Below are 16,468 nucleotides of genomic sequence, written 5' to 3'. Positions count from 1 at the left end.
TTACAGTCAGTGCGGGAGTGTTTGTTTTATAATGTGAGTTTTGTTTCTTATTTATTTTATTGTTTATATTTTTTTTTGCATTTTTTGCATTTTGTGCTAATAGGTACGACAGTGTTAATTCATTTTTATTTATAGGATATTGTTTCATGGCATCGAACACGTTGCTTATTTTTACATATATGAGAAATGGGGAAAGGGCAATCTAGAACTGCCCTGGGATTCAACCTGGACTTGGGTAATAGCTGCAATTGGGATGGATTTTGGCTACTACTGGGCCCACCGAGCAGGTCATGGTAAGCCGATAGTCTTCATTGTCAGACTGTGATATCCTGATTAACAGTTCTTTATTGCTCTGAGAAAAGGGAATTTGTTCTAATAACGTGAGCGGAATACTTTTATGCTGCTAAGTAGAAAAAAAAAATCATTTTGATGAAAATTTAAATGAAATAGATGATTTTGAAGAGCACACTGCCTTTCCATGGCGATAAATAAAAGTTCAAATAGGGATAAATCCTTTTAATAGACAAAGAAAAATTTCACAAAAAATACTGGATATTTTGGTCACATATGCAGTGACCGTAATCGGTAGTAATACTTACTGATGGTCAAAATATCTAATATTTCGTCTGTATTCTAATATTTCGAAATATCTAGTAGTACTGTTACCGTCATCAATATTACTACTGATGACAGTCACTGCATATGTGACCGAAATATCAAGTATGTTTTGTAAAATTTATCACTGTCTTTAGAAGGATTCATCCCTATTTGAACTTTTTATTTAAATGAAATAAAAAAAAATTCTCAAAGGGAAGTAAATTGATACAATAATAAAAATTATGCCAAATATAAGGAGGGTTGCTCTATCCTTAATTTCCTGCTCTTTACAGTGAAGTTCCATAGTGCTTTAAAATTACTTCTTATTCCCATTCAATGGCACTTTTGTTTGAGGAGTTGATCGTAAGCAATTTATTCTTTTTATTCCAATTCAATTTTTCTTGTGTTTGAGCCTCAGTTCTTTAAAAAAAAATGTAACAACATCCAAATTTTAGTCAAATTAGTCACAACGCTTTTTTGGGTGAACGAGTGGGGGGATCGCATGTGTTGCAATAGATGTTTTTTTTAGAGTTTTGGTTTTATTTTTCAAATATCAGTGTGGCCCCCCCCCCATATATTCTCACTATTTACGATAAGGATTTATAGTATCTTAAAAATACTTTTAATTCCAATTCAATCGTTCTTGTGCTTGAGCCTCAGTTCTAAAAAAAAAAAAAAAATGGGACAACTGTCAAATTTTAGTGGCAAGAATGTGGGACTTAAATGGGGCTTCCCCCTGATATTTTGAATAACTGTTGTTTGTTTTAAGTTTGAAAGCTGCTCTTTATTGAAAGTTGCTCTAGATTTTTAAAATTAAGAAAGGAGGCCGTAACTAAATTCTTGTTTGTAGCGGAACTGAATTTGTCGTGACCTGGAAAGAAATAAGGCTAAACTAAATATTTGATATATAATGATATCAACTGCTAAAAAGCCCATCAGTTCAAAATTTTGATTTTACTGTAATTTAATTTTTTATTTTCTATGTTGTAATAAGTACGTAAGAAAATGTTTGTAATAAAGCGGCATTTTCAGTAAAACGCCAAAGACGCAGTAGGCTTTAGACTTTTACAGTTAGGGAAGGAGGCAATGCCCATACTTTTCTTTGAATTGATTTTTGTTCAAGTTTTCTTCTTCACTTGATTAGTCACAACGCTTTTTTGGGTGAAGGAGTGGGGGGGATCGCATGTGTTGCAACAGATAATTTTTTTAGATTTTGGTTTTGTTTTTCAAATATCAGTGTGGCTGCACCCCCCCCCCTTATATACTCCCACTATTTACGATAAATATCTATAGTATCTTAAAAACACTTTTTATTCCAATTCAATCGTCCTTGTGTTTGAGCCTCAGTTCTTAAAAAAAAAAAAATGGGACAACAGTCAAATTTTAGTGGCAAGAATGTGGGACTGAAAGGGGGGCTTTCCCCTGATATTTTGAATAACTGTCGATTGTTTTAAGTTTGAAAGTTGTTCTTTATTAAAAGTTACTCTAGATTTTTAAAGTTGGGAAAGGAGGCCGTAACTAAATTCTTGTTTGTAGTGGAACTAAATTTGTCGTGACCTGGAAAGAAATAAGGCTAAACTAAATATTTGATATATAATAATATCAACTGCTGAAAAAACCCATCAGTTCAAAATTTGATTTTAGTGTAATTTAATTTTTATTTTCAATGTTGTAATAAGTACGTAAGAAAACGTTTGCAATAAAGCACCATTTTCAGTAATGCACCAATGACGCAGTAGGTTTTAGACTTTCAAACAGTTCGTGGTAACGAACTGTAGTAAGGAGCGACCCGGCTCAATAGTAACCAAAACTCTAAAAAATGGAATTTTGATACCAATAGCTACATCAAAAGAATCGCATTTTAATGCTGAGTTTAAATATATAAGTTTCATCAAGTTTAGTCTTACCCATCAAAAGTTACGAGCCTGAGAAAATTTGCCTTATTTTAGAAAATAGGGGGAAACGCCCCCTAAAAGTCATAGAATCTTAACGAAAATCACACCATCAGATTCAGCGTATCAGAGAACCCTACTGTAGAAGTTTCGAGCTCCTATCTACAAAAATGTGGAATTTTGCATTTTTTTGCCAGAAGGCAGATCACGGATGCGTGTTTATTTGTTTTTTTGTTGTTTTTTTTTTCCCCAGGGGTGATCGTATCGACCCAGTTGTCCTAGAACGTTGCAAGAGGGCTCATTCTAACGGAAATGAAAAGTTCTAGTGCCCTTTTTAAGTGACCAAAAAAATTGGAGGGCACCTAGGCCCCCTCCCACGCTAATTATTTTCCCAAAGTCAACGGATCAAAATTCTGAGATAGCCATTTTATTCAGCGTAGTCGAAAAACCTTATAACTATGTCTTTGGGGACGACTTACTCCCCCACAGTCCCCGTGGGAGGGGCAACAAGTTACAAACTTTGACCTGTGCTTACATATAGTAATGGTTATTGGGAAGTATACAGGCGTTTTCAGGAGGATTTTTTTAGTTTGGGGGAGGGGTTGAGAAAAGGGGGATATGCTAGGGGAACTTTCCTTCGAGAATTTGTTATGGGAGAAGAAAATTTCCATGAAGGGAGAGCAGGATTTACTAGCATTATTTAAAAAAAAAAACAATTAAAAAATAAAAGTGAAAATGCTTTTTCAGCTGGAAGTAAGGAACAGCAATAAAACTTAAAACAAACAGAAATTATTACCCCTATGAGGGGCTCACCTCCTTCTAATACCTCGCTCTTTACGCTAAAGTATTTTCAGTAATTTCAACTACTTATTCTACGGCTTTTGTGATTCAGGGGGTCATTCTTAATGAATTGGGATAAAATTTAAGCTTTAGTGTAAAGAGCGAGGTACTGACGCTGGGGCGAATCCCCTCATATATGTAATAAAAACATGAGAATACAAAAGTTCTTTACGTAAGCTAATTTATAAGTTACGTAAATCTTTTACCAATAAAAAGATTCGTAAAAAATTAAAAGTTCTAGTTGCCTTTTTAATTAACCAAAAAATCGGGGGGCAACTAGGCTTCGTCCCCCGCTCTTTTTTTCTCAAAATCATTCGATCAAAATTATGAGAAAGCTACTGAGCCAAAAAAAAAAATATGCAAATTTCGTTTTGATTATTCCTCTGCAGAGAGCCAAAATCAAAACATGCATTGATTCAAAAAAGTTCAGAAATTAAACAAAAAAATAAGTTTTTTTAACTGAAAGTAAGGAGCGACATTAAAACTTAAAACGCACAGATATTACTTCGTATATGAAAGAGGCTGCTTCCTCATCAACGCCCCGCTCTTTACGCTAAAGTTTTTTACTGTTTTAAAAAGAAGAATTGAGAGAAAGAGTCAAACTTTAGCGTAAAGAGCGGGGCGTTGATGAGGAAGCAGCCTCTTTCATATACGAAGTAATTTCTGTGCGTTTTAAGTTTTAATGTCGCTCCTTACTTTCAGTTAAAAAAACTTGTTTTTTTTATTTAATTACAGTTAGGGAAGGAGGCAATGCCCATACTTTTCTTTGAATTGATTTTTGTTCAAGTTCTCTTCTTCACTTTATTAGTCACAATACTTTATTTTTCTTATTGTTAGACGTTTCTGTTCTTTCCGACTTTTATTGGCATTGAACATGCCTCGTTTGATACTTTTTCTTATTAAAAAATAAAGCGTTCTATTTTTTATATTTACTGTCCTTATTCGATGACCAGCATTAACCCCCTGGAAAATACTCATCTCCTACAGAAGACATCCCTATGGAAAATACCCTACAGAAAATAACCCTCCACAGACCTCGCCTGGAAAATTTCACCCCACGCAAAGGACTACAGATCTCAAATTCTGATTCAATGAACACACTCTGAAGTTTCTGCGACTTTGAGGTGGAGGTCGGATGAGGAAGGGACAATCCTCCTCCTCTACGGAATAAATTTAGTTCATTTTGCGGTTTACTGTTATTCTTCACTTTCATAGTAACTGCGTAGAATAGAAATCTTCCCAGAAATCGTAAGGGACTCCATATTAATTTCACATTTTTGATGCGTTTTTAAAGTTTCTCTTGAACCCCAAGTCCAAGTTTCTCTTCAACTGAAAGTAACATCAAAACTTAAACGGACAGAAATTATTACGCATATGAAAGGGGGTTCCCCCTCCTCAAGACCTTGCTCTTTGTGCTAAAGTTCTTACTTTTTTTTTGTCCTAATTCCTTAAGAACGACTCCTGAAACACAATAGCCGTTTAATAAGAATAACAAGCTTTCTTTTTTCTCAATTTGCAATCACCTGTTATAAAAGAGTGTTGGTGTGTGCAGAATGGGGAAAGGGGTGAAACCACTTTGTCACTAAGACTAGGAATAAGTGAAGATGAAAAGGTGACGTTCGGTAACGAAAAGATTGATCAGATGGACAGCTTCACTTACCTTGTTAGTATTATTAGTAAAGAAGGTGGGAGCAGTGAAGATGTTAAAAGTAGAAAAGCCAAGACTCAGGGTTTTTTTCACAATTAAAAAAGTTTGGAAGAATAGGAAGAATAGTCTGCAAACCGAAATTAGAATAATGGAAGCTACACTGGTGATAGTGATCAAATATGGCGCGGAATCATAGGTGCTCTGACTAGAGGATGAAGATTTGCTAGATGTGATCTAGAGAGATTACCTATGGATTGTTCGGGGTATCCGGCTGACTGACGTATTCTAAACAGTAGGCTCTAAGGAAAGTACAATTCAATCTTAATTTCTAGGGCAATAGTGAAAGAAGGGTTGAGATGGCTAGGGCACATTCTGCGGATGAAGGATGGCAGATTATCAAAGATTGTCCTTTTCGGCCAACCGTCTAGGGCTAAAAGGAAAGCAGGTCAACCGCAGTTGGGGAGGGAGGATATCATAAACAAAGATTTTAAGGGAAAGGGAGTTTACTGGGAGGGTGTAAAGAGAGAGGCTTTGTATAGATGTGGATGGAGGAGGAGCATGCGTAGCTCTGTTGGCCTCAGGTGGTTTGGTGGTTTGGTGAGTTGTTAGTAGTAGTAGTAGTAGCATTGAATATTATAAATATTTTAACAGCAAATGCAAATTATTGAAAACATCAGTGCCGGCCCGGAAGTATTACGGTTTCTGCCAATTTTTCATGTGGAGATGTTCCGGCGGAATCATCCGGGAGCTAAACTGAACGTATTTTGATTTCTGGAAAATTATCTCCACGGAATGAGGCATCTTTGGAGGGATTGAGAAACTGATTAAAGATTAAAGGGTTATTCAAATAAAACGAAGCTAAAGAGAATTTGTCAGGCTGAATCGTCTGCAAGCAATTTTACAGGGTGAGGGATTTCCAGCGATAATGGAACTGTCTGGAGCGAATTTGACGGGGAGAAGGTTTACTCTAAGTTGGATGGAAATTCACCGAAGGAGATTTCTATGTGGGGAAGAGTTGCCCCCTCCATATATGAAGGGTGTCCCCCTCCTTACCCTACTCTTTACGCTGAAGTTTGACTGTTTGTCCCAATTTCTTAAGAGCGTTTACTGAAACATTGGGAATTTTTAATTATTATAGGAAGCTATTTTCATAATGGTAACAGCTCTAGCGTAAAGAGAAAGGCAATGAGGAGGGGGCATCCTTTCATATAAGGAATAAATATTTCAAAATTAATTTGCTTATTTTATTTTTATTTTTCTTGTACGATGACCCAAATTCGAACCTGCATTAGTTGAAAAACGTCCAGAAATTGAATAAAAAACAAATTTTTTTAATTGAAAGTAAGGAGCGACATTAAAACGTAAAACGAACAGAAATTATTCTATATATGAAAAGGGCTATCGCCTTCATCCCCTCCTCAACGCCTCAATGTTTATGCTGCAATATTATCAAAATATTACCTCATATTGGAAACATATTTTCAAGTGCAATGAAAACCTGTCTGATATTATTCAAATCTAGCTTGGTGCTATTAAAATCGTATGTGTATTATCAAAATTTTTCCAAGTATACCAATATATGGTGTGGCATTATCAAAATCTGGTCTGATGTTATCAAACATCTTGCATTGTATTATCAAAATGTTACCTTATATTACCAAATCTAGTCTAGTATCATCAAAATCTTTTCAGATATTATGAGAATCCTCTCTGGTATTATCAACATCTTATAAGCTAATATCAAATATTGTGAGTTGTTAACAAAATCTTGCGTGGAAACATCAGAATCTTACCTTATATTAACAAAATATTTTGTGGAAGATGGTAGCATAACTGAATTTTAAGATAGAGCAAATTGAGCTAACTGCTTTCAAGTTAGGTTCGTTTAGGTTCACTTATCGTGCCGGCCCACTAAGGTATGCAGTAATCTAAAACTAAGCTCGAAAGATGGTAGCACTTGAGGTATTGAAAATGTCTTGCCATCTAGACTTTTAATGTAAAACTCACTGAAAGTATCTAGCTTTCATTTGATTTTTTTGTGCGGCTGACTCCCTTGGTACTCTATGACTTGTCGTCGACAAAACCTCGATTTTTGTATGACTTAAATAAGTATTTTTTGTATATTGGAAGAATAAATGTTTACATCATCCATTAAAAGTGAAGATGAAATATTCTAAGAAAGTTTGTGCACATGATAGAGTTGTCACAGCAATGAATGCTGACAAGGACAAAAATTTAAACCATAAAACAACTACTAGTGGTAACAATACGGGAGTTTGTGTGTGCATTGTCGTCACAGCGAGAGATTAGTTTTCTTCGGAGTTTCAAACATTACTAATGGTGGATATGCGAGAGTGAGATATCAAGAAATGATACCACTCAAAGAGAACGCAAGCCTGAAACTATTAGTGGATGAAGAGGGACAACTTTTTGCTCATTGTGTGGGTAATACTTTACAAATTGATAAAACCCATCGCCATTTTCAGGCATTATCATTCAACAAAAGGTCAAAAGAAGACAGGCATACAAATCTAGCAATATCGTTAACCATATCTTGTCTATATGCCAAGAGTATAAACTATCTAAAAATAATGTGGCAATAGACAGTGAAATCGTAAGAAAAATAAAAAGGTTGTTGACATTGGTAGATTATTTCACCAAGGAATATAAGAACGAATCGATGAATGACAAAGTGCAAGTGAACATTATTAGTACCATTGATCGTATACCAACAGATACAGTCAATGAACCTAATAATACCAATGACAAGACGCATATTAAACATGTAAATGACATCATAGTAAAAATTGTGTATGATTCAAAATGGACTAATGACTATTCTACTGGTTATGAACTAAGAAAATAGAATCGCTACACTACTAAGAGAGAACCTGAACAATTTTTTTATGAAACCGATTCAAAATGTCCAAAGTTGTTCAATGATGTTAATAATATGTAATATGGTATGTAACATTGTTTCAATAAAAATGTTCCTTTCCTGTTTGGTGTTATGATAAGGATTTTTAATAGGTTCGTTAACGAGTTATAAAGGAAATATTAGATTTCCTTAATAACTCGCCAGAATTTGGTACTACCATAACAGATTTTGATAATACCATACAAGATTTTTGTAATACTTCGCAGGGTTTTGATAATATCACATACAGTTTTGATAGAACCATGCTAGATTTGGATAATATAATACAAGTTCTTTAGTACAAGAAACTAGTTTGTTAAAATATTTAGTTTTCATTATATCTGACAAGATTTCCGGTAGTTCAAAAATGTTTTGTTCAAATGAAATAAGATTTTAATAATACCACACAAAATTTTGTTATTAGCTTGAAAGATTTTGGTAATACCAAAGAGGATTCCCATAATATCTGACAAGATTTTGATAATAGCACGCAAGATTTTGGTAAAACTTGGCAAGATTATGATAATGTCCAAGAGGATGCTCATAATATCGGACACGATTTTGATAATACCACGCAAGATTATAGTAATAATTGCCAAGATTTTGATAATCTTCTATATATATAAAAAAAAGTTGTATGTTTGTTTGTTTGTACGCATATGACCTCATCATAAGTATATAAGGCTTTGTATATGACGTCATTATGTTCGTTTGTTTGTACGCACATGACCTCATCATAAGTATATAAGGCTTTGTATACGACGTCATTATAAGTATATAAGGGGGCGATTCAGAGAGAAATTTTAGTAAAAATCCTACAATGGCAGAAGAAACAGCCGAGGAAGCGGCTCAAAGAGTTAATTCAAAGAGAAATTTTAGTATAAATCCTACAATGGCAGAAGAAACAGCCGAGGAAGCTTCTCAAAGAGTTAATGTCAAAAGGCTTGCGGCTAATAGAGAAAGTAAGAAAAGAAAGCGGGCCGAGGAATCACAAGAACAGCGTGAAAACAGGCTTGTGTCTCAAAGAGAAATTACCAAAAAATCGTGCCGAGGAAGCACAAGAACAACTTGAAAACAGGCTCACGGCTCAAAGAGAAATTACCAGAAAAAATCGTGCCGAGGAATCACAAGAGCAACGTGAAAACAGGCTCACGGCTCAAAGAGAAATTACCAAAAGAAAGCCTGCCGAGGAATAAAAAGAGCAACCTGAAAATTATCGCCTGGCATTCTGGTACAGCCCAGTCGATGATTATAGCTTGAGTAAATGTGTTCAAATCGGGACTATGTCTAAAATTTGACCATATTGCAAGGCCTTGAAATTTAATGGTGAAACAATGGGAATGTGTTGCGCCTCAGGAAAAGTTAAACTTACTCAACTGGCTGCACCACCAGAGCCATTGAAGACTTTGATTACTGGAACTACGTCAGTATCTAAGCGTTTATTATCGAACATTCGAAAATATAGCTCATGTTTCCAAATGACGTCGTTTGGGGCCCAAATTGAAAATCAAGATAAATTTATGCCTACTTTCAAAGTAAAAGGGCAAATTTATCATAGAGCAAGGTCCCTTCTACCATTCTCAGGTAAGAATCATAAATTTTTACAATCAGTGATAGCAATTCTGAATTGAATGCACGTTGCAAAACTTCTCCCGATGTTGAAAGGTCTATCGTTTGCCAATTGCAACATCTTTTCCACGAAAACAATGATTTAGTTTGCCTGTTCAAAACAGCAATCGATGTGATGCCTACTGATACGCATAAAATTGTTATTTCAGCTGACAAAACACCTATTGGCGAACATGTGCGTAGATACAATGCTCCAACTATCGACTAAATGGCAATCGTTATGGTCAGTGATCAGTTTTTATCTCGAGATACTATTCTTCATAAGCGAAGCGCTCAGTTGGTAAGAATTGCTGAAACTCATCGATGCTATGATTCCCTACTATATCCTATCATTTTTTGGGATGGAGCCGACGGCTATCACTTTAATAATAAATTGATAGATCCAACCACTAACAAACAAATGGATAAGAAATGTAGTGCGATGAATTATTATTCCTATAGACTAATGATTCGTCCTAAAGACGAAAATTATATTTTAAAATGCCGTCAATTGTTTCCCCAATACATCGTTGATATGTATGCAAAGATTGAATCAGAACATTTGCTATTTATCCGTCTGAATCAGACCAAGCACCGCTATGAACAATACATTCATTTGCGAGATGCAGTTGTAAATGAATGTAATACCACTAACGTTGGAAGATTAACGATATTACCTTCGTCATATGCTGGCAGTCCCCGTCATATGCATGAATATGCTATTGCTTATTTTCGTCTCTATGGTCGTCCAGATTTATTTATTACATTTACATGTAATCAATCTTGGGACGAGATACAGCAGCTTAACTTCAAGGACAATCGGTGGTTCATAGACAAGACATTATGGCCAGTGTCTTCCGGCAAAAGTTGAAATCACTGATAAACTACATAGTTAAACTTAAAGTGTTTGGGTCAGTGCGATGCTGGATGTACTCAGTGGAATGGCAAAAACGAGGATTGCCACACACACATATTTTAATCTGGCTACATGATAAGATTACTTCTAATGAAATTGACGATATGATTTCCGCTGAAATACCTGATGAAAATGTCGATAAGGGCTTATATGATATTTTGGTAAAAAGTATGATACATGGACCTTGCGGTGCACTGACTGAAAAATCACCATGCATGGCCAAAGGAAGGTGCAGAAAGCAATATCCTCGACTTTTAGTATCCAGAACAATTACCGGCAACGATGGTTACTTGCAATATAGAAGAAGATCTACTGAAGATGGCGGTAAAACAGCAATAATAAAGAAGCATAACGGTACCACCATCGAAGTAGATAACCAGTGGGTTGTTCCATATTCACCTTTATGATCAAAAACATTTAATGCTCACATAAACGTTAAATACTGTAACTCCGTGAAGGCAATCAAATACATATGTAAATACGTCAACAAAGGCAGCGACACGGCAGTTTTTAGCTTGCAGTCAGAAATCAGTGATATCGATGAAATCGTACAATATCAGGCTGGAAGATGCATAAGCAGTAATGAAGCTGTTTGGCGAATTCTTTCATTTCTGATACATGAATGAAGTCCAGCTGCTGTTCACTTAGCGGTGCATTTACAGAATGGACAACGTGTTTATTTTTTGGAAACCAAAGTGCAACAAAGAGCTCCGAATCCACCGGATACAACGTTAATTGCTTTCTTTTCGTTGTGTCAAAATGATTCTTTTTGCAAAAAAACTGCTGTATACTGAAGTACCTTCGTATTACACGTGGAATGCTAAAAAGAAATCATTTGAACTTCGATAACAGGGTAAGTCAGTCGACGGCCAACCTACCATCTTCAAAAATACCGCGATAGGAAGACTCTACACCATTCACCCCAATCAACATGAATGCTTCTTTCTCCGCCTGCTTTTGGTGAATGTACCCAGTCCGACGTCCTTTGAGTATTTGAGAACTGTAAACGGTACTATACATGACACTTACCGTAGTGCATGCCAAGCTCTGAATTTATTGGAGAATGACCAACACTGGGATAACTGCATCAATGACGCGTGCGAAACGTCAACTCCAAGTCAAATTCGTGCATTGCTTGGAATCATACTAACTTCGTGCTATCCTTCAGCTCCTACAGAGTTATGGGAGAAATATAAATCGAAAATGGCCGAGGATATACTCCATCGAAAACATTTAGAGACGTTAGATATGACCTTTGATTTTACATCATAAATTCATAACTACACTTTAGTTATTATTGAAGATTTGCGCGTATGTATGGCAAACAAACCTCTTCAGGATTTGGGAATTCCTTCACCTAATCGTAACGCTGCTCTTTTGACATGTCTAGAATTAGATCGTGAATAAAGTTACAACACGAGTGATCTATTGTCGTATATACAAAATAATATTTCTAAGTTAACGTCTGAGCAAAAAGACATTTATGATAAGATAATGCATTGTGTAGATAACAACGTTGGAGAAATTTTCTTTTTGGATGTGCCAGGAGGTACTGGTAAAACGTTTGTGATAAAATTGATTCTGGCATCAATTCGATCAAAAAATGACAGCGTTGGCAATTGCGTCGTCCGGAATAGCCGTAACGTTGCTGCTTGGTGGAAGAACTGCTCATTCCGCTTTGAAATTACCTCTGAATTTCCATTCTACAGAAACTCCCACGTGGAATATATCCAAATCATCTGGGATGGGTAAATTATTGCAGCAATGCAAACTTATTTCTTGGAATGAGTGCACAATGGCACACAAAAAATCGCTCGAGGCTCTGGAGCAATCATTGCAAGATTTGCGAGGAAATTCGAAACCCTTTGGCAGCACATTAATATTGCTTGCGGGAGATTTCAGCAAACATTACCTATACATCCCCTGTGGATGAAATGAATTCTTGCCTGAAAAATTCTAATTTATGGGCACTTGTAAAGACATTAAAATGAACTATAAATATGCGTGTCCGATTGCAAAACGATGACTCTGGTGAAATATTTTCAGATCAATTGCTGGCAATTCGAAACGAAAAGCTCCCAGTAGACTCAATTTCAGGACGTATACAACTGCCTGCTGAATTATTTAATTTAGTGACGTCCAAAAATGAATTAGTTGAAAAGGTATTTCAGAGTATTATAACCAATTATAAAAATCGCAAATGGCTCAGAGAACGAGCGATATTTGCAGCCAAGAATAAAGACGTCCACGAAATTAACAATATTATTTTGACCAAGATTTGAGACCAGGAAGTAATTTACAAGTCAGTCGACACAGTTCTGGAACCAAATGAAGCGGTTAATTATCCATCTGAATTTTTAAATTCCCTAGATCTCCCAGGGTTTCCACCACACGCGCTACAACTAAAAATAGGCGTACCAATAATACTGCTACGAAATATTAACCTACCAAAGCTTTGCAATGGCACGCGACTTGCCGTACAAAAATATTGGAAAACGTAATAGAGGCAACAATCTTGACAGGGCCTTTTGAGGGTGAGGCTGTTCTTATTCCTCTTATTCCCATGATTCCAATGGATCTGCCTTTTCAATTTAAAAGATAGCAATTCCCGATTTGATTAGTATTTGCAATCACCATCAATAAAAGCTCAAGGGCAATCATTAGAAAAATGCGGTATAGATCTTAATACAGATTGTATTTCCCATGGACAATTGTACGTTGCATGTTCGAGGGTCGGTAAACCTGACAATCTATTTATATGCACAGACAATGGGACAGCGAAGAATGTTGTATATTCGCAAGTTTTACGTAGTTTATTTATAGTGTATATGTATATCTATTTATCTATCTATCTATATAAAAATAAGTTGTATATATGCATGTTTGTTTGTAAAAAGAGGGTTTGCATATGACGTTATTAAAAGTATATAAGGCTTTGTATATGCACAAACAATGGGACAGCGAAGAATGTTGTATATTCGCAAGTTTTACGCAGTTAAAAACATATATATATCTATCTATATTCACAGGTGGTACACAGGGACACAACTACAATGGCGCGTAACTAATATGGCGCGTAACGCCTTACGCGCGTGGGGGGGATTGGGGAGGGGGCGCAAAGTGCCCCCACCAACTAGGTGTTGATGTGGCGCGGAGCGCCACGCCAACAGCTAGTACCTCATAAAATTTTGGTAACACCTTACTAGATTTGTATAATATAAGACAAGTTTTGATAGTAGTAAAAACTATTAAGTCAATATGAGCTAAGATTTTGATAATATCGCGCATAGTTTTGTCATCACCTTGCAAGATTTTGATAACACCAAAGAGAAGTTTCGTAATATTTGAAAAGATTTTGAAATTACCACACAAGATTTTGGTAAAACTAGGCAAAATGATGATGATATCAGGCACAATTTTAATAACATCGTGCTTGATTCTGATAATATCAGACAAGTTTTCGTAGTTCCAAACAATATTTTTTTAGTATCAGGTAAGCTTTCGATGTTTCCACGCAAGATTATGTTAATCACTCGCGAGATTTTGATAATACCTTTGATAATTTCACGCAGATTTTGGCAATACTTGACAATGTTTGGATAATACCATTTAAGATTTTGATAGCACCAAGCTAGATTTGAATAATATCTGACAGTACCAATAAGTTTTGACAGTACTAGAAAATGTTTTTCTAGTGCAATATTTTTTTATTACCTTAGGATTCTCATAATATCTGACAAAATTTTGACGACATTAGACAAGATTGGATAATACCAGGAAAGATTTTGATAATGCAATGAAAGATGTCTGATAATATCAGATGAGATTTTGATAATACTAATCAAGATTTTAGTAACACTTGGCAAAATGTTTGTAATACCATACAAAATTTTGTTATTACCTTGTAATATTTTGATAACACCAAATAGGATTTTCATAATATTCGACAAGATTTTGATAATACAACGCAAAATTTTGGTAATACTTTGCAAAATTTTGATAATACCATGTACGATTTTGATAGCAACTTGCTTGTTCTGTTAATATCAGACAAGTTTTGGTAATTCCAGAAAACATTTTTTTAATATCAGATAAGATTTCAGTATTTCCACTCAGTATTTTTTAATAACTATGGATGTCGATCATATCAGAGAGGATTCTCATAATATTTGACAAGATTTTCATAATGCTAGACAAGATTGGGCAATACTAGACGATTTTGATAACGCAATGTAAGGTGTTTCATAATATCAGAAACGATTTGGGTAATACTTGACAAAATTTTGATAATACCACTTACGATTTTGATAGCACCATGCTAGATTTGGATAAAATCAGGACAATTTCTGATAGCACTAGAAAATGTTTTTTAATATGAGGTAAAATTTTGATAATACCACATAACATTTTTTTATTACCTTGCAAGATTTGGGTAATAACAAAGAAGATTCTCATAATATCTGACAAGATTTTGATAATATCACACAAGATTGTGGTAATACTGGCAAGATTTTGATAGTACTACATATGATTTTGATATCACCGTGCTAGATTTGGATAATATCAGGCAAGTTTTGATAGTATTAGAAATTTTTTTTTTAATATGAGGTAAAATTTTGATAATACCATAGGAAATTTGGTTATTACATTACTATATTTCTGTTATAACAAAGAGTATTCTTATGATAGCTGACAAAATTTTGATAATATTAGATATGATTTGGTAATACCATGCAACATTGCATGGTATAATTAAAATAAATATTTATTTAAAGGTCAATAAGTGAAAGATAAAAAAAGAAAGATAAATTTAATTAGATGAAGTTTAGATATTTTAGTATATTCAGGTGAGGTGGTTGTACGTCCGGGGAGGGAGGGAGGAACCCTATGGTTAAGATAAAAAAAGTATATAATGAGGAGGCGTGTGGTTGTGTCGAAGAGTGAAGTGGGAGCCGTAATGCGTGTTAGTGAAGAATATTTTATGTTTATGGGTCTCAACGTGAGTTTTGTCACAGAGCAGTGTACTTTAAGTTTAGTTATTTCCTTTTTTTAAATTAAACCCGATTGAACCTTGAACCTAAACCTTGATAATGCACTGTAAGATGTATGATAATATCAGACAAGACTTTGATAATACCAAACTAGATTTTGGTAATACTTGACAAAGTTTTGATCATACGATCTACGATTTTGATAGCACCAAGCTAGATTTGAATAATATCAGACAAGTTTTGACAGTAATAGAAAATATTTTGTCAAAATGAGGTAAGATTTTGATAATACCACACAAATTTTTTTTTACCTTTCAAAATTTTGGCAATACCTAAGAAGATTCTCATAATACCTGATATGCAAGATGTATGATAATATCACACAAGGTTTTATAATACCAAACAAGAATTTTGCAATAATTGACAAAATTTTCATTATACCATTTATAATTTTCATTGCACCAAGCTAGATTTGAATAATTTTAGACAAGTTTTGATAGTACCAGAAAATATTTTGTCAATATGAGGTAAGATTTTGATAATACCAAACAAAATTTTATTATTACCTTGCAATATTTTGGCAATACAAAAGAGGATTCTCATAAAAATCTGGAAAGAGTTTGATAATTTCACGCAAGATTATGGCAATACTTGGCAATATTTTGATAATACCACATGCGATTATGATAGCAACATGCTAGATTTGGATAATATCAGACAAGTTTTGATAGTTCTAGAAAACATTTTGTTAATATGAGGTAAGATTTTGATTATAAAACACAAATTTTTTTATTATATTAGGATTTTCTTAATATCAGACAAAATTTTTGATAATAGTAAAGAATATTCGATAATACTAGGCAAGATCTTGATAATGCAATGCAAGATGTTTTATAATATCAGGCAAGATTTTGATAATACTACACAAGATTTTGGTAATACTTGGCAAAAAAATTTTTATACCACACAAAATTTTGTTATTACCTTGCAATATTTTGATAACACCAAAGAGGATTTTCATAATATCTGACAAGATTTTGATAATGCCGGGCAAAATTT

The 16,468-nt window shown here is 34.6% G+C and overlaps 1 protein-coding gene across 2 annotated transcripts in view; it reads left to right on the top strand.

Moving 5' to 3' along the window:
- The window catches only part of LOC136031737 (alkylglycerol monooxygenase-like), a 70,127-nt gene that overhangs the window by 16,449 nt on the left and 37,210 nt on the right, over positions 1-16,468 (top strand). For both annotated transcript variants that reach the window (XM_065711443.1, XM_065711444.1), the window contains exon 3: positions 136-293. In XM_065711443.1, coding sequence (XP_065567515.1) covers positions 136-293 — 158 coding nt within the window. The remainder of the gene's footprint in view (positions 1-135; positions 294-16,468) is intronic.

The sequence above is a fragment of the Artemia franciscana genome, chromosome 10 (assembly GCF_032884065.1).
Source record: "Artemia franciscana chromosome 10, ASM3288406v1, whole genome shotgun sequence".
In the NCBI taxonomy this organism is placed as follows: Eukaryota; Metazoa; Arthropoda; class Branchiopoda; order Anostraca; family Artemiidae; genus Artemia; species Artemia franciscana.
Note: the sequence above shows the minus strand (reverse complement) of the source record. Positions and strands in the feature narration are given on the sequence as shown.